This window comes from Labrus bergylta, chromosome 6 (genome assembly GCF_963930695.1).
Source record: "Labrus bergylta chromosome 6, fLabBer1.1, whole genome shotgun sequence".
In the NCBI taxonomy this organism is placed as follows: Eukaryota; Metazoa; Chordata; class Actinopteri; order Labriformes; family Labridae; genus Labrus; species Labrus bergylta.
In genome coordinates this window covers 21,625,790-21,644,193 of record NC_089200.1, presented here as the reverse complement: position 1 = coordinate 21,644,193, position 18,404 = coordinate 21,625,790, and the positions used below count along the sequence as shown (strand labels likewise).

Genomic DNA, 18,404 nt, shown 5'->3' with positions numbered 1-18,404 from the left:
TATTGGGAGGTGCAAAAGCATTGCCCAGGAACACAAAAGTGGCCCTAAAGAAATTATAGGCATGACCACCCTTTGATGGTTCGTTAATTATCAATAACCATCAACAATAATAAATGGTGTTCCGAGTCATATGTTGTGTGTCCTTAGCTTTGTCACATTTTCTAAACTTCATTTTTGACTGTTTTCTGTGGAGACCTCAGATACCTTCAGATCAGCTAAATGTAAACAGTTAAAAAACTGAAAACAAACATTTCAAAAATGAAACATGCATTTACTGTAGGCCTATGAACTTTCAGTGGAAAAAAAACATTTAAAAATTAACTCAAAAACTCTCAAATGAATTACGAATTTTCAGGGAAATTCAAAACTATAGCAAGGCAATGCCAAAGTATTGTGATTTAACACAGTAAAGACTCTTCCCACATGTTGGAAGAGAGTCCTGCTGGTTTAAATCATGTTTCAACAAGTTACGGAAGTATCACTGTCTCAGTGATCTCAAATGTTCACACTACAGAGGAAACCCAACTTGCTGGAGAAATGACACCCATCCAGCAGCCTGCCAGTGCAAACTAGACCTGAACCATGTTATTAAGTCCCAACACTTACTCAAATCCTAGATCTGTCTCTTAGACTCACTCCTGGTTTTATTTCACCACAAATTGCCCATTGACTGCAGGTGTTTGTGGGTGTATTTAGAGGGCAGTTGGTGTGGTGTTGGTACATGAGCAGAGACAGGAAGTCTTTAGACACTTTTAATCCCTTGATTACCTTCCAGTCTGCCTGCACATCCAGTAACTGTGATAGAGTATAAATGGAACAAAATAAGTCATCATGATGATGTGTCCTGGGCTACTTTTGTGACCTCTGAGTGTAGTGTTCTTGCTTTTGTTTTATTGGCCTATTGTGTAGTTGTTGCTGGATACCAAAGGGGGAATTGAAAATCTTATTTGAGATTTTTAAAACAGGTTTTGATCATAAATTATTTTAATGTCTCTCTCCAAAACATGCAAATGTTTGGACTTTATTTTTTAACAGTCATAGGCTATCATTTGCTTTGGCGATATTGTCACATGCAATGCCAACGAAGCTTACTGGATTTATTTATATAGACTATAATTAAACTATAGTCACACATAGATTTGAAGGGATTTAGCCGTATGAGTTTTTAAATAACGGGACTTTGTTGGGTTTCACACAGCAAAGCTTGTGATATTAAGTGCTGGCATCCTTGGGGAAATTATATGGGCTTTTATTTGAGTAAATATTCTTATCATGAAAGACTTGCATGGGTTTTATACTTATAAAGTCTTTGAAGGTAAAGTGACTTCAAAGTTATTGGATCCGTGAACACACCCTCCTGTGAAACAGCAGCAGGTTATTTTATCTCTGAATTTTCTTATCTTCGTATTCGTTTCATCTGTGTTCAAAACTGAACGTGACGGCCAGTGACGTGCTGTCTCGCGCATCAGTCACGAGTTAAAATTGCTCCGATTGGCGCGCGTCACAAGAGTGCTGAGTTAGTGATGGGTCACCACTGCCACCATGTGGTGGAGAGGTGCGACAGTGCCTCAGTGTGGGGATCCAATAGGTTTATCACATCCTCTTACAGTGGCCAGTGAAGCTTTGCAAGTCTTGTCGCAGCCTGAAGTCAGAAACAACTGGCAACCTGATCTTTATGTCGAAATGTAAATTAAATGGATCTAAGCAAATTCAGACTGTTTTTGATGTTTCTGAAATAATTCAGAGCCCAGTTAACGACTAACCCCCTCCCTCTCTCCCCCCCCCCCCCCTCTCTCTCTCTCTGTCTCTCTCTCTCTCGCTTACACACACACACACACACACACACACACACACACACACACACACACACACACTTTTTCTTTACGGTGATGTTGTACGTAACCGTAACGTCAGATTCATCCAAAACGCCCCATCACCATGTCAAACTCAAATGTTCGTCTTTAATGAGTTAGTGTTAAAGTTCATCCGATAGAGCAACCATCACTTTCAGCCATGGAGAAGTTTTTACTTCTGACTTTCCTCTTACATGTTCTGGTATGTTTGGGTACCGGTCAGCACCATTTACGCGCACGTGTTGGACCGTGGAGTCAGCGGTTCCAGTGGGAGAATAACGGGCAGGTGTACAGTTTACTTAGCACTGGGACTCAGTATCGTTTGCCTTCACAGACCAGGAGACGCACTCAGCTCTTGTTGACGACTAAAAACAACTTGAACCGACTTCACCCTCCTGTTGCGATTAGCAGATCCAGCAGGACCAGATCTGGAGACGCAACAGGAGGTCAGTCTCAACAAAACGACATCATTCAGATGGACGGGTCTGTTCTTGGTGCTGATGCGGGTCAGTATTTGCTCGCCTCGGGACGGCAGGGGACACACGCTCAGTCCCCGCTGCGCGTCTCGACCACAGGTGCTGCGTCTGTGGGACACCATTCTAACAACAGCGCTGCCTCTTTCACCTCCATCCAGGAGTTCTCCGGCAGTGGAATCCCACGAGGAGGCAGAATCACACCTGGAGATGACGCTAGCTCACAACCGGCCACTGTGTCAGCGGTAAGAGCAGCGGAGTTTACGCGCAGCCGGGTAGGTAGGCTAAGATCCGAGAGCTCGGATTCTACTGCTCGGGCACCTGGCACAGCTGGATGGGTCAATATGGCTGAGGATAGTGGAACTAACTTAGGTGTCGCTCACAGTGTGCAAAGAGCGCAGTCACTGACCAGAATAACACCGGAGACAAATGTTTCCCCCACAGCGCTCTCCAGTAACGCCGTAGAAATACACTTTCCTCCTGCAAGAACGGATACAGCACGGACTGAAACGAGTGACCCACGAGACCCGCACAGCATTCATCACAGGAACTCGGTTTTCTATGATGTTCACCCAGCAGACCGCAGAAACAGGATCACTGTGCGCCCTCCACCTGCTGCAGGCTACGGCACCAGGTTCTTCCACAATGGTGAGAAGAACACAGGAGTTATAATAACGACATGGAAAGCAATATTTCTAACAGAGTCTCAGTGTAAAACCCAAGATATTAGTAACCCCCTTAAGTCATACCAAGCTCTAAATGCAGCTCATTATTTGTGAAATCCCTTTGGAGCATACAAAATGCTTCCTTAATGCATTTCAAATTTAAGTAGGCTAGTCAATTCTCCCAATGAGATAATGTTTCTAGTATGAGTGCCTCTGGTTTATCTAGCTTAATAGTGTGAATGCAATGCATTGGCTGGATGAAGTGTTAATGTATTTATCACTTACACCTTTGAGTAAATGTACAAATTTCAAAATTAATACAGCTAAAAATGTATGATTTAAAATGAACTCAATTATCAGGAGTATTATTAGAAGTTCTTACACATGATTCCCCCATATTCATCAGTAACCCTGCAGTCTTTTATTAACTAGATATTTTAAATTCTATCATATCTATTCAGATGTGGATAATGTTCTATACTTTAATAGATACAGATGAGAAACACACTTTTCTGATGATGTTTGTATGCATGTTCAGATAAAAACAAAATGATGGCCCATCGTTAATACACAATGTGTCTTCTCCAAATGCCTCTGAGAAAAGAAACAAGTAAAAAGCTTTCATATATTTTTTCTACAGACACTGAAACAGATGAAGCTCCTACTTGTTAACTGCCCGCCCCTATAGTGTAATGTCAGCAACACCCCTGAATTTCTGGTAAACCCTTGTATGCATTTCCGCTAACTTGAAGTTGTGGATTCATTCTCTACAGGTCTCCCAGACTTGGTTCCTGACCCTTACTACATCCAGGCTGCCTCGTACATCCAGAGAGTGCAGATGTACGCACTCCGATGTGCTGCTGAGGAGAACTGTCTGTCCAGGTGAGCTTATTCATTTAACATCAAACCATATACAGTCTATCAAGTCAAGACTGTTGAATGAACTCTGATATTTACTGAGGATGTAAAATATTAAGTCGAATGCTAACAATCTAGTTTTTAAATGTCATTAGACACAAAAAACAATTAGTTTACATATCAAAGAAGTAGAGAAGGTATCATTTAGGAAACCTTTGAGGTTGCCACATTAGGATGTTTGTTGGCCTCAGTCCCACTTGGAAGCTGTATATCTGAGTGACAAAGCGGCTTGACACAGATCTGGCAACCGCTTGAGATTCTCTCCTCTGATCTGAGCAGCAACTTTGCCAAGTAAAAGAAGCTCTGAAATGAAAGGAGAGGATTCCTGAGGTGAAGTTCTGAAGCAAGACCAAAAACCACCTTCTAGACTTGTGTACGTAGTAAATCAACATTATGTAAACCGCTCAGGGAGGAAGAGATGGAGTTCAGTGTGCAGTGAAGTGTGTGTGGAGGATAATGTGATGTAAAGATACCACAAACAAAAAGGTTATACAAGTCATCTCCAGCGGTGCACTCAGGGGTTTAGTAAAGATACTCGAGGTTAACTTGGCTCATTCCCTGTTTCCCTTTTTCTATCAGGTCTGCGTATCATCCGAGTGTGAGGGACCTGGACTATAGAGTCCTGCTACGCTTCCCGCAGCGAGTCAAGAACCAGGGAACAGCAGACTTCCTCCCAATGAAGCCCAGACATGAGTGGGAATGGCACAGCTGTCACCAGTGAGTTCAGTGCTTTTATTTAGGACCAGATCAGCCAGTCAATGCACAATAATCTACAGAGGTCTGTTTTTGTTTATCTCCAAGATCCACTTAATCATACTTCTGAACTTATGTAAGTTTATTATAAGAAGTATTGCCAAATTATGATAAATTAAGATACTTATACTGATCTACACACTAACATGTATTTTGCAAAGGTGTTGACAAAAAGCACAACGTGTGAACATTAGCAGTCGCGTTGTAATAAAGACTGCAAACAAATCAAACATTTATACACAACACTGTATATCACATTGATGAGGCATATAAGGTCCCGAAATGTAACAACGACCCTAAATGTTATTGCAAAAGTAATAAAACCTTAAATTTAATAACTGGTCGATAATGTAACAAGATGCTGAGCCCAAAATGTGATAACTTTTTGCCTAAATATTTTTCCCCTAATTGTGTAATAATTTTATTAAATCATAGAGTGAGTCAATAATTCATGGATTAAAGGGCATATTACTTCAATGTAGAGTGTAGTATCATACACAAATGCCTCCGTCCGTATATATATATATCTATATATATATTCACTGGACTTGAACTGCTTCAATTTGAATAACACTGGGAGAATGGGGCTGTTCTAACACTTTTATACATCTATATACAGTCTATGGTATTTATGTATGTTTGATGTTGCCCAAGTTATTTATCGTCTTCTGTTCTCTAAAAGTGAAGAACGAGTGAAGATAACACACAAGACATCAAGAGGTCAATTATGGAGACCTAAAAATAATTATTTCAACTGTTTTCATTAAAATTGTAATGTGATGATGTATATATGAGTGACGGGGGCATTTGCGTATGATACTGTACTCCACATTGAAGCAATAATCCCTGCAGTATTTAGAGAAAAATATTTAGGCAAAAAATGATTACGTTTTGGGCTGAGCATCTTGTTTTATTATCGACCAGTTATTACATTTTGGGTTTTACTACTTTATTTTTATTACATTTTGGGTCATTGTTACATTTCGGGCGCTTTCAAGGCAGCATCTGTTATTAACATTGCAGCTTTAGTAATACAATCACAATCAATCACGCGAAGCCATGTTCAACGGTTAGATATTTTGTGTTGCTTTAAAAACATGATTGCAAAGCTGAAGATTTGATTAGTTCGCCCTCTCCCCCTATAAACACATGAAAGTTTGCTTTGGCTATGCATAAAACGGAACCCTAGAGTTAGCTGGCTGTGTGTATGGGTGAATGTGAGGGAAGTTATAAAGCATTATATTTCAATGCAGTTCATTAACAGTCACTCAGCAGTTAAAGAAATACACTTGTCTTTCCTCATACTGAGAGCAAAGTATCTGGATGCCAAATCCTTTTGCAAAAAAAGAACCAATAAGCTCAATAAGCCCCCCCCCCTCCCCCCCAACCAGGACCCACACAACAAAAAAGTGATACCAAAAATATTGCATACACTTTGATCGTTTTCATTGATAAGATCCTATCTGAAAACCCCTACACACTTGTTCTTCTTTCTGTTTCCTTGTAATGTTTTAACATGATTAAATCTGCACCCGCCCACCAGTGATTTAAGACACTAAAGCAGCCTTATTTTGAGACTCATGCAGCTTTATCAGCAGCTTTTAGAATGTTGATATTTAAGATAGGAAGTGACTGCATGATTTTTCTAGGAACACAAAAGGATGCACATGGATTTTTATTATCTTTATATGTTAGTAACGTTTTTGTATTTCGGCCCCTATATGTTAATATGAACTCAAAATGGTGATTCCCTCAACACATTGAGAGTCTGTCCTTGTGTCTCCAGACATTACCACAGTATGGAGGCCTTCAGTAACTACGACCTGCTGGATATCTCCACTGAGCAGAAGGTCGCTGAGGGACACAAGGCCAGTTTCTGTCTGGAGGACACGTCTTGCGACCCGGGAACACGTAGACGCTTTGCCTGCACTGCTCACACTCAGGTTCATCTTCTTGTGTCCTTTGTTCATCCATTCTTCCATCATTCCGTCCATATTCATACGTCTAATTGTATACCTCTTTAATTAAAAAAAAAAGAAGTAATATTGAATTTTGGAAGATGAATTCTTTCCATTAGCTTCCAGAAGGGTTATATAAGTTTGTGTTTTTTCTGTCAGGGGCTCGGTCCTGGTTGCTATGATACGTATCATGCCAACATCGACTGCCAGTGGATCGACATCACTGATGTCCCACCTGGAAACTACATACTCAAGGTGGGGATGTAGAACTGCTTCATGAACATGACAAGTTGAAAAATAATCAGACTCATTATAAACTTCAGCAGAGTACTTGGCAGAATATTTTTCAATTATTATCTAATAAAATATTGATATTTATGCTTCTGATGTTTCTCCAGGTTACAGTAAACCCGTCACAGCTGGTCCAGGAGTCGGACTTCTCCAACAACGAGGTACGCTGCGACATCAGGTACACAGGAAGCTACGTGCAGGCCAGAAACTGCAGAATAACTGGGTAAGTCAACGTTATAGTGATCTATGTCTTGATAGAAAGAGGTTCAAGAAAAGCTCATCACTGTCTTCTTTTCATTTATTCCACAGAAGCTGACCTGACTGAAGCTCTCCAACAAAAATCTATTTTAATACCTTTTTGTTCGTCTGCATCTGCAGTTGCTACTCTGCGATACAGCTGTTTTACATCCAAATGTCTGCCATTATATAAGTTAATGTTTGTATTTATGTATTTTGATATGATGTAGTTACAGTCAGGCTGGATAGTTGTCATGTTAAGTTATGTTATTTGTTAGAAAATGCTGTACATTATTAGTGGATTTTAAAGCAGCGCATGAGTGTTCTGCTTGAGGAAGCATGTTAGCATAGCTCACAAAACTGAAGAAAGAAAGCTATTGTTAGCTAAGCTGTATTAATTCATTGAGTCAAACTGTACGACTGATTTGGTGCTTATTTTGGGGGAAACAGTGGTGCTTTTCTCCCCTGAAATTCATCAGGATTTGACAACATGTGTATTAAAGTTAAGGATTTAAAAGGGCTGCTGAAGTGTAAATAAATACTTTCAGTAATTTCCAGAAGTTTAATGTAAGAGTCTCATTATTGTGTATCTCACCCTGGTACAACAAGTAGTCTTTTGTTATATCAAGAGAAATGATTGATTGTTTGACATTTTTTTATAATAAAGGGCACAAAGGTACCATTGACGGCTTGTGCCTTACATTACTTGTTCCAAACAATCACAACTGATGTCATAATTTTACCCAAATATTTCTCAACATGAAGTAATTTCATTGCTCATTTACTATAAACACATGCTGAGGGTCTTGTATGTTATTTTGGAATAGCGTACCTCAGAGAAATACCTGAAATGATTCCACTTAGCACGTTAACGTCTCTGGGGAGTGACAGCAGAAGACAGAAGGCTCATACCACTAAGCTGTCTGCGTGTTTGTCATGTCGTGTTACGGTGGATGAGTGCTTGAGAAAACATTTCTCTGCCTGTTAATAACCCCATGTGAGGCGTCTGGGAAAGTTTCTCTCTTTTTACATCCTGTCACCAGATTTATGAGGTACACACACTTAGACTAGTGCATTCAAAATAGTATTAATAACCATAAATGAACATAAACAATTCTTTCTTTATGTTCTTTTTTCTTGGCTTTGCTTTTTGCTTTCCAGCATGAACACATTGCTTTATGGGCTTGTGATGTTAAATATAGAGCATGAAGGTAAAAATGTTTTTAACTGTAAGGACTCTGATTTGTTACGGAACTTAAAATCTCTTCCTAGGTTGAAGATAGTTAATCAGGATATTATATATTTGTTGTGAATTTAAGTCATTTACAAGATAGTAGGTGGAAACATAGCAATTAGCTGCACATAGAATCCACAGTTCTCCTATTCTCCTATATATTTGGCTTAAAAACAAAAAACTGATGTTTTTGAGCTGAAAATGTAGGCAGGTGGGACCTCAGGGTGCTTGCGTGTATTTCTGTTCCTCTCCTTCTTATGGTAACGCAAAAGAGTGTTTTTTTGCCCTTGTTCAAAGTGAGGCTTTCGTTTTTAAACGCTGTGGGAGTTTTCACTGATTTGTTGGGCTGATGAAACCGTCTCCATCTGTTTTTCATACACTTTGGAAGTCCTGTAGTCACAGAGACGAGCAGGGGAAAAGTTTCTGAGTAGAATGATGTTTGCACTGCTTTAACATTAGTGTGCATTTAGTGCTCAAACACACTGAAATAGTGAAAGAGGATGATTTCAGGCTGGAACCAAAGGAAAAATATGAAAATGCTATTACAAGTAAAAATCCTGCATTCAGAGTCATACTTTAAAAAAGAACAGAAGTATACTGGTGTAATGTGTCAAAGTACTGGTTCTGCTGATTACTGCCTTCTGAGAATTGCATATTATTGTTATAATTTCATTAAATATTAAATCTGGATAAGAATGTTTTACTGTATTTACTGGTGAAGCAAAATGTGTATATATTTTCACTTCAAAGAGTGACTTGATAAATCATGGAGGGACTGCAAAAGAAAAACACAAAGTTCATCTACACATATTTAACTTTTTCACATTTTCTCTTAGAGGCTAAAACCTTCAAAAAGGGAATATTTGGTCAGCCCACCCCATATTTTTAGGTGAATTAATCTGAAAAGTGTATAAGTAGAGTAAAAAGAAGCGAAAAATGGAAATACAAGCACCTTAAGCATATTAGATCATTTGACTTTCCAGGTAGTCAGACGTGTAAAACGTAAAAGTGTCGAGGATAAAGAAAATCTCCATGCATGCACCTCTTAAATCCACACTACACTGGATTTAAACTTATTTTACTCGTCCTTTTTCCCAAACATGGCCTCTCTGTCTATCCTTCACCTTCTTTGGTCAAAGAGAGTGGAGGTGATCCACTGGCGTGAATCTGAGTGTGACAAAGGGTCAGGGCACAGCCTCCTCCTCCTCCTCCTCCTCCTCCTCCTCCTCCTCCTCTTCAGATGCTGTTTTCTCAGGGCAGGCTGACGTGCTAAGCCTGCAGGGCGTGCAAAGATGTGCAATGCATCCCTGCCTTCCCCCGCTAGAGATGGCGAGGAGGAGAGAAATTCCACAGATCCGCAGACGGCCAGAAAAACCTGAGTGCAAACTGCTGACCTCAGCAGCACCACAGAAACCATGGTATCATGGGCGGATTGTGTGTGAGGCTGTGCCCGGAGAACTTACTGTTTGAGACTCCCAGTCAACAAGAGCCAGAGCCAACAGACGAGACAGTGACACATTATGGCAGCCAGTTTGTTCCTCGTACAGACACACACTGCTACACTGTCAATTGACCCCTTCAACCTCCAGAAGCTCCATTTAAATATGAATTATTCTTTCAAAGATTAATACAAAGAATTACTTTTTTCTTTTGTGAAGCACTTTCTCACACCTTCATTATTTTGTACTTGTTTGTTCTATCACTTCACTAAAGGGGTGCACTAATATTAAAGGTGAAATCAAATCAAACTGAGTATCTAACCAGATTTATGCCTTATCTGCTTTTTGGGGTTGGGAAAAAATACATTATTCACTCATACACATTCTGAGTTCTTCCGCAAATACCAAAAATCTCTACTGTATGCTGTTAATAAATGTATGTTTAGGGAACAATACCAAACAGAGTTCAGAATCTGTCAGAGTATATGTTACCTTAGTTTACTGAAAAAGACAAACATTTTGGCACATTTACAATTCAAAAACCTGATTATTAGCTCGGCATGATAACCAGCTAATGTTATCAAAGTGGAACATCAAAACTCTGGCTCTCATAAACAATACAAAGTCACACTTTCTAAAACAACTAGTTGAGTCTAATACACAACTTAGTCGGAAAGTACAATCGATAAGATATCATACGATGCCATTCATATGATGCCATTCAATGCACTTCATTGTCCCCTTGAGGAAATGTGTCTTACACTCAAGTGCTGAAGCTTACTGTGTAAATACTAAAAAAAAAGCACACATAGTTATCACACATAAGGTTCACATAGTATGGGTTCATTGTCATTTCAGCTGAAAAGTCTGTGGAATTCAGAAGACAGTGTAATATTAATCAACACAATGTCAATGGTAATATAGGTCATCGTCCCTGAGAATAGATGTAACACATTCACACAGAGTATGAACTCACACAACAGCTCTATGAGAGCATAACTAATAATACATATAAAATATATCAACCATGATGATGTTAGTGTTTTCAAAGGTGTTTAATCAACTCTGATATACAAATCTAAACTGACCTAACCACTAACATGCTGAAAAGCTGCATACTGTGTGTGTATAGTCTGAGCTTGCATCATTAGTCAAATAACCTGATGCCAAATCCGTACAAATGTTGTTTCTTTCTCCGTCTGACTATGTAGATTGTATTTACCTGTTGGAAATTGTTTGTTTATAGCAAAGAGCAGAAGTTGTTTTAGTGCGCAGGGTGGAAATGAGAGGACATTTTTGTCCTTCTTGAATGTTTTTTTGACATCCTGAAAAAGGAGACAATGTTTACCTGGGCAGAACGAGGGCTCCCTGACTTAACATTTACACATCATTACAGATTTAACAGCTCTATCTGTTTGAAATAGAAGAATGTGTGCTCAATGAGCCCTGTATTTTTCCTCCCGGAGCGCTTGTGAAAATATTAAAATACTCCACTGGCTGTCTGGGTGGATACATGCTGTTATTAATCCTGTTATTGTATTATTTTTGGGGCAGGGAAGCGGCCTGGATGAGTCTGCAAACAGGGAGGAAGGAGGGTGGAGGTGTCCGAGGTGAGGGTGAGTGTAGGGTGACGGAGGCTGACAGGTTCTTCAGCTGAAACCCTCGTCTTATATTTAGTCTGTATTTGGTTCTAAATGCTCGTATTGTTGAATAGGTTTTACACCTGAGTCTCAGACAATCTTCAGGTGTCTCCTCTCGAACAGAACACATGTTTGCGTGTCGGGGGGACGCTTCATGGCTCCAGAGACATATGTATAAAAACCACATAAAACACATACACAGGAGCAGACACAAGACTGCTTTGTCTCCGCTTGTAAAACATGTTTTTCTCCTGTGAAAAACAGGAATTTCCTGGACTTGTTATTGAGACTGGGAAAACTCATGTTTGCTGAGGCTCACTTATCTTGTGAGGTCGAGTTTTTGCTGAAGAAACTTGTCCTTTCACTCACTACATTTTGTGCAGCCAGCCTGAATACATAAGGCAAATTCTTTAGACACATTTATTTCTTCAAGGTATATAATAAAGATATATATACTTTTAAATCTGGGATGGTATTGTTATCATAAAAAATATAGAAACAGTCTCTATAGAGTACTGTTTTACTTGTTAATGAATAATTCACGTGTTTCTTTTTTCCAAATATCCAACAAAACATCCCCAGCTAAATCCAGTGTCTTTCTCCAAATAGCGATGGTTTCAATACTTAAGCAAAATATCCAATAACCTCAATGTTTCTACATCTTTTAGGCTGCTTTTCACTATGCCTATTCTTTATACCAGTATAAATGTGGTCATCAAATACTAAAACAGAGTAACTGAATATCTTTGTTTATTACAATGTTTTGTGCACTTTGCATACAGCACAGTAAATCAATTTGTTGAGAAAATTTTTACAATTTCTACAGTAATATTCACATATTGAGTACTTACTTACTTGTTATTTACTTAGTATTAATTTGTAAGTAAAGACTGTACATGGCACATTTAATCATAACAAACCCGACAATATAAGCTTAACATTACCAGACAGCTATATGGCCAAAATCCAAACATCAGGTTTAAATCCTGCTTCTATTTGTTTCTACCCCATGTAGCGGTTAAGGAAAGATGAGACTCCACAGTATATAATGCTTGATGTGGTATATTTCTCAATACATATATGTATATATTTGGACGTGTAATACTAGATCAAAAACACCTTTTCCTTTTTGGGACATTTTGTGCTGAACAAATTGTGTCTTGCACTTTGGGATTAGTGGATCATCATCAGTGTATTGCTGTGAACTCAGTCAATCGAACTGTTATTTCCAGGTCAAACATGTACTTCCATGTTCAGTAAAACTCAGATTAATGAACTATTTATTCACTATATCTATATATAGAGTTATATATAACTATATATTTAGTCTTTCATCCCATCTGCAGTCAGACTGTTTAATCAGACTCTTTAACAACATCACCACCTCATGCTACACAGTGTGTGTGTTTTATTTTAATAACAACTCTTTCCAGTGTAGTTACTGTGTAATTTTCCATTATTGTATTTTTTTATTTAACTGATGTAAATATGTTTGATTTGATTTTTAACTTCTATTTTTATTTTTAATAATTATATTCCCGTCCCCTGTTTTCTTGAGCTGCTGTAATGCACAAATTTCCCCCACGGGGGATCAATAAAGTTTATTTTTATCTTTATCTTTATTTTTAAGTCCTTTTTTATAGCGTTAACAACACAAAGACTTAATTATCTGCATGAGGGCGACACCATGCGGCCTCAAGTGGTATCTTCACCTTGGATTCTGTCGGTCTGCTCCCACTTTTAAACATCAGTATTTGAAACGGTTGACACATGGGATTCATCAACCATGAATGAATATTGTAGAAACATTTAGAGAATCATTTTATTTATTATCTTCTGTTGGATTTTGTCCTCCGTCTTCGGGGTTCGTGACACAAAACTGTGACGATTACCAAACGCGACGGGATTCCTGCTCAGCCGGATTGCGAGGAAGTAGCGACACACATCCCAGGAGGAAGCAGAGATGGAGAGCCAAAACCATTGTTGTCCTGTTCACTTCGTCTTTTTGATCTTAATGTCGATTGCAGCATTTGTCCCGGTCTCTGCTGAGGGGACAAAGACGGTGGAGTTCAACGTGAAACCGGGAGGAGTGGTACACACGTTCACCGAGGGGATTGTAAGTCTCATTAAATCTTATTCTCTAAGCTTACATTGATCAACACCGACTGCACAAAATGAAAACAAGTAAATCGTCCCCTGCAAGTTAAAAGCTAGTTTAAGGTTGATGTTGTTTACTCGGTAATTATACAATAATAAATGTAAAACAAGTATTGTTGGTTATACGAGGTTTGTTTCTTCCGGTTTAGATTGCCACAGTTGATATCTCTTTATTGTTATTGTGTCAAAATAATATTTACAGTCTATGCTCAAAAGTGGAAAAACTACATTCCGCTGGTTACCTGTAGTCGCAGCGTGATGACGACACAGCCCGTGAGAGGCTGACACGTCGATGCCATCGTGCCACAACGGCTCCATTCATTGGCTGACAGATCACAAACTTTAATAACTTTGATCATTTCGTCCTATAATTTCTTCTGTCTGAAAATCACAAGTAATAAGTGAAGGTTTAAGTTCATTATTCATTTTTAATTAATTAACTAGTCAATCATTTGTCCATAAAATAGCATGACAATAACAGATACCCATCAATACAAACCTCGAAGCAGACATTTTGAGAAGCCATAGCTGTAACAAGTGTTACAATCAGTGTTGATGGTGAATATGTGTGAACTGGCAGTAATATGAGTAAACATTTAAAACTGTCAAATATTATTGAAAGGTACGAGCTCCATTGTTATTCTTTTAACTAATCAAGTGAATTTCTTTATAGAGCACATTTAAAATCAACAGGACTTGAACCAAAGTGCTTCACAGCTGACACAGTGTTAGACACAATAATGAAAGAACATGTATATGGATTTAAATAAAGGGGATAAGAGATAAAGGTTAAGAAAAGCTTAACATTTAAACCATAAAGTTATAAAATTAATAGTGGTGCATTCATCAAAAATCAGGTCTGTCTAAACTAAATAGTGTAAGTAATTCTGACTAAACTGTTTAATGTTTAATTCAAAAGTTTCTAATCACCTTTTCCCCACTAAACATGATGCACTAGTACAGGATAGCAACCTGACATGAATGGCAGACACATGTTATTGATTTCTTTACGCAAAACTGCTGTTTGCAGAATGCTTGTCTTTTAAAGCTATAAAAGTTTATGTTTTTGCAGGTTTGCTAAATATAGCTAATTTGATAAAGGAATCAAATCAACACTAATACTGGTCAGCAGTCTGTTCCCTGATTATGGGTGATTAAAAACTCTTCATTAACACTTTGTTACTCTTATCTTATTACAGAGGGAGTATGAATGCTCATTCACATATGCCTCACAAGGGGGAACCAATGAGGTGAGTCTCTCTCTCTCTCTCTCTCGCTCACTTGCTCTCTCTCTCTCTCTCTCTCTCACACTCTCTCCCTTAGGCTGTTGGTATCATATCATTAATTTAAATGCATAAATCTCTTCTTCTGTTTGTTTCTTCAAACAGCAATGGCTAATGAGTGTGGGTCTGAGTGAAGATGACAGACTGTTTTCCTGCTCTGTGTGGAGGTGAGACACACACACACACACACACACACACACACACACACACACACACACACACACACACACACACACACACACACACACACACACACACACACACACGAACAGAGGATGCTAAGCTTTCTGTGCAAACACTCCTCTTAAGCTCAGTGACCCTGATGTTCAGCACATCTTCAGTGAGAATCCTCGCCGTCTGTTTCTCTTTCCACTGAGTCACTCTCTGATTTTAGTTAATCATGACAGTCCCAGAAGAGTGGAGAAGGAAAAAAAAAAACCCAGCAGAGCTCATGGTTTAAATGTATTCATGTCCAACGTTGACTTAATAAGCGAATGAATGAATACAAATTAATTAACATTGCTGACACTTATTTCTTTGTCCTCTCTACCAGGCCCCAGGGGAAATCGTACCTGTTTTTCACTCAGTTCAAAGCTGAACTGAAGGGAACCAAAATTGAATATGCCAATGCATATGTAAGTATAAAGGAACCAGTATACCTTCAACTATGAGATGCAAATGTTTTCTGCCCACGCATGAATTTGTTTGTATGTTGTCCACTGATCCTAGTATTTCCTGGGGGGTGTTTACTTTCAGTTATTGAGAAGTTTAGCTTCTTCAACAAGCAAAGTTGATAAATCTTGAGTTTTAGCACCTAAGCCTTTTCCCAAGATGATTTACAGATGAAATATGTTGGACAGCAAAAAAGCTCATTTGACTTAGCAGCTTTACAAAAAGACTAACAACAGTAAAGATTTTCCCTCCAGTTTTAAGAACCCTGTCAGTGTTGAGATAAAGCTCCTCATTCTTGATCCGCGAATAATATCTGAGCATAACATTTCCTGTGTGTGCCAAAATCAAAATACTCTTGATGAACATCTTTGCATGGCCAGCAAATAATAAGCCTAACACCTACACACATCCAAATACAGCAGCACATAAATCAGGCTCGGGGAGAAGATTAAAGCAGGATGCTTTCTGTCCTGTAGCTTCTTTACTTTGTTATTGGCAGCATATGTGATCATGATGTGAGATAAAAGAAAACAACTCTCTGATCATGTCTTCAGTGAGAGAAGAAAAACACATCGCGCTATAACACCGTTTATTTGAACGTAATGGGCCTGAGTCTTGGATATTCATTTGTTTGTGAATTAAATGTAAAGTTGGGGATTAGATGAGTTAAAAGTTATTATCATCCATTAAATGAATTAGGTACCACTTAGTGATACTTAGTGATTACAACTTATTATGCTCACTGAGCTGGAAAAAGTCAGTACTACAGCAAATAATTACCTGTTCTAATACTTTGAACCAACAAAGTATGGACAACTAATTTTTCCCCATCAAAAAATGACTCTCAGCCCTGTTACCATGTTTTCTGTAATTTTTCCTGAATAATAAAAAATGTTTTTTCAATGTTAGTTATTTTGACTCAGCCCCGAAACACAACACACACTGTTCCTAATATAGACATAATTTTAGGAACACTTACGACCAGCAATAAATTAAAAAATATATATATATTTATTTTTTACACTGAAAATACAGACAGTATCATCACATGCACCCCATGTGTATTTATATGAAGCATACATGTATAAAAAAACAATCTGACAGGCATGGGCGGGACACCTCCCCTAATCCATGCGGGGGCTGCAGGGGCATATTTTAAGGCCCAGTTTTTATTATATAAAGGCTTTTCTACACACAACTAGATATACCTGACATCATCAGTGCAGAGTGCGCCTGACCGTACATTTTGAATAGAACTGAATGAAACACAGATTCACCTGTCATTTGGACCTGGCTTTTGCTTTACTGCACTTATCCTTCTACGACCACTTAAGTCTCCATGGAAACCCATCATCAGCTCCACATGTACCTGTACATTTGAGATCTTTTATCCCTGATTGATGGTTTGAGCTCCAGCTCAGCCAGTCACAACTCTGCAAAACTAAAACAGGGACAGACAGTCAGAGGAAGAGAAACTCTTTATTTCTCCTGGAAGTCAAATTTAAAACGTAGTGTCTTTGCTCATAATGTTTTGATGAAGGTTAATGTCTGGACTCTCCCCGAGTTCAGTCACTTAGCCGAGGTCTGCCGTGTCTGATGTGGTCATCTGTGAATCTGTGAAGTGAAGCACACCTTGACACGCCTCCTTCCCCCAGCAAGGACAATCCTGACACTGTCATTAGTGCGAGCACATGTTTCCTCCTCCTGCTCGTTCGCTGTGCCCTGCAAGTCAAAGACACACACACACACACAGAAAATAACTTCACTAAATGATTGGACAAAAATAACCTCACACACACGCAAACAAGCGTACCTGCCACCCCCACACAGCATTTCCTTGACCTTGGCAAGACATCCTCCTACTTTCCTCTCCAATTTGATGCGAAAAATAGCTGTCTCCTGTGCCGCCTCTCATTCTGTTTTGTTAATTTTTTTTTTTCTTTTCCTCCCCCCCCATTTCCTCCCCCTCCTCTTCACCGCTGCTGTTTCCAGTCACAGACAGCGGCAGCAGGACAAAGTGACGTGCCTCTGAAGCCAGAGGAATTTACCGTAGGAGACTCAACAGGTGAGAAATTGATTGTATTTCCAAGTGTTCAATCGACTCTCTCTGCTTGTCATGTCAATCTCTTGCTCCCTCTCTACCTCGCTTCCTCACTCGACCTCCCCCCTCACTTCCATTGAGTTGCCAATTCCCTGCTGATTTCCCTCTTAAGCACATGCTGCAGCTGTGAGTGGGCTGCCATTTGTCCCTGTAGCATTGTTTGTTGTTTTTCAGTTTTCTGCACAGATCCCCACTGTGGCTTCAGTTCCGGACTGTGATTAGCAGGATTTGACAAGTCACACAAAACTTTGCTGTAGCATCAGATCAGACGCTAAAGAACAAAGGCTTATTGACTCAAATCCCACAGCTATCACAGACTTAATGATAATCCCCTCCCTGTGACCTCAGGAGAACACGCTCTGTTTGGAATACAGGGAGAGACTGCTTAACATCACTACAGTGGATCAATTCACACTCACAATGTTTACAATAAGAAGGTTGAAGAACACCAATAGGGGGCACTGTGTCGTTTTTATACATGCTAAACCTGCCAACCTGCTCTACCTATAGGAAGGAAGTGTATTTGCACCTGCAGATGTCTGTAGGTGTCGCCTCCTACAGGCAGACAGATTTGCGTGTTTACAATTTTTTTTTAATTTGCGCCACCTGCAAGCAATGAAAGCCACATCTGTAGATTGTTGTCACATCTGATAGTTGTGTGTATGTGTGTGTATGTGTGTGTATGCACGTATGTGAGTGGGTTTAAACACATGTATTAAAAACCTATCTG

The 18,404-nt window shown here is 39.1% G+C and overlaps 3 protein-coding genes across 4 annotated transcripts in view; 2 read left to right on the top strand and 1 right to left on the bottom strand.

Annotated features, from left to right (window-relative positions):
- Window positions 1-1,926: 1,926 nt before the first annotated feature.
- Window positions 1,927-9,066, top strand: loxl5a (lysyl oxidase-like 5a). The gene is made up of 7 exons (XM_029276970.2): window positions 1,927-2,974; window positions 3,765-3,873; window positions 4,489-4,626; window positions 6,449-6,605; window positions 6,780-6,875; window positions 7,019-7,134; window positions 7,221-9,066. The coding sequence occupies exons 1-7, from the start codon at window positions 2,014-2,016 to the stop codon at window positions 7,225-7,227; spliced, it is 1,584 nt and encodes a 527-aa protein (XP_029132803.2). The 5' UTR covers window positions 1,927-2,013; the 3' UTR covers window positions 7,228-9,066.
- Window positions 9,067-13,269: 4,203 nt separating this feature from the next.
- Window positions 13,270-18,404, top strand: part of mydgf (myeloid-derived growth factor) — a 7,261-nt gene continuing 2,126 nt past the window's right edge. The window contains exons 1-5 of the mRNA XM_020631823.3: window positions 13,270-13,577; window positions 14,818-14,868; window positions 15,007-15,068; window positions 15,455-15,536; window positions 17,566-17,638. Coding sequence (XP_020487479.1) covers window positions 13,425-13,577; window positions 14,818-14,868; window positions 15,007-15,068; window positions 15,455-15,536; window positions 17,566-17,638 — 421 coding nt within the window. The 5' untranslated portion in view covers window positions 13,270-13,424. The remainder of the gene's footprint in view (window positions 13,578-14,817; window positions 14,869-15,006; window positions 15,069-15,454; window positions 15,537-17,565; window positions 17,639-18,404) is intronic.
- LOC109982542 (uncharacterized) overlaps window positions 16,562-18,404 on the bottom strand; it is a 13,343-nt gene continuing 11,500 nt past the window's right edge. For both annotated transcript variants that reach the window (XM_065955995.1, XM_029276972.2), the window contains one exon: window positions 16,562-17,295. The gene's annotated coding sequence lies outside the window, so the exon portion shown is untranslated. The remainder of the gene's footprint in view (window positions 17,296-18,404) is intronic.

Bases quoted from the DNA above. Each gene is read 5' to 3' on its own strand.
- loxl5a (XM_029276970.2), top strand. From the start codon at position 2,014: ATGGAGAAGTTTTTACTTCTGACTTTCCTCTTACATGTTCTGGTATGT. The intron at 2,975-3,764 runs GTGAGAAGAACA...CATTCTCTACAG, and splicing joins CACCAGGTTCTTCCACAATG to GTCTCCCAGACTTGGTTCCT. The intron at 6,876-7,018 runs GTGGGGATGTAG...ATGTTTCTCCAG, and splicing joins CTGGAAACTACATACTCAAG to GTTACAGTAAACCCGTCACA.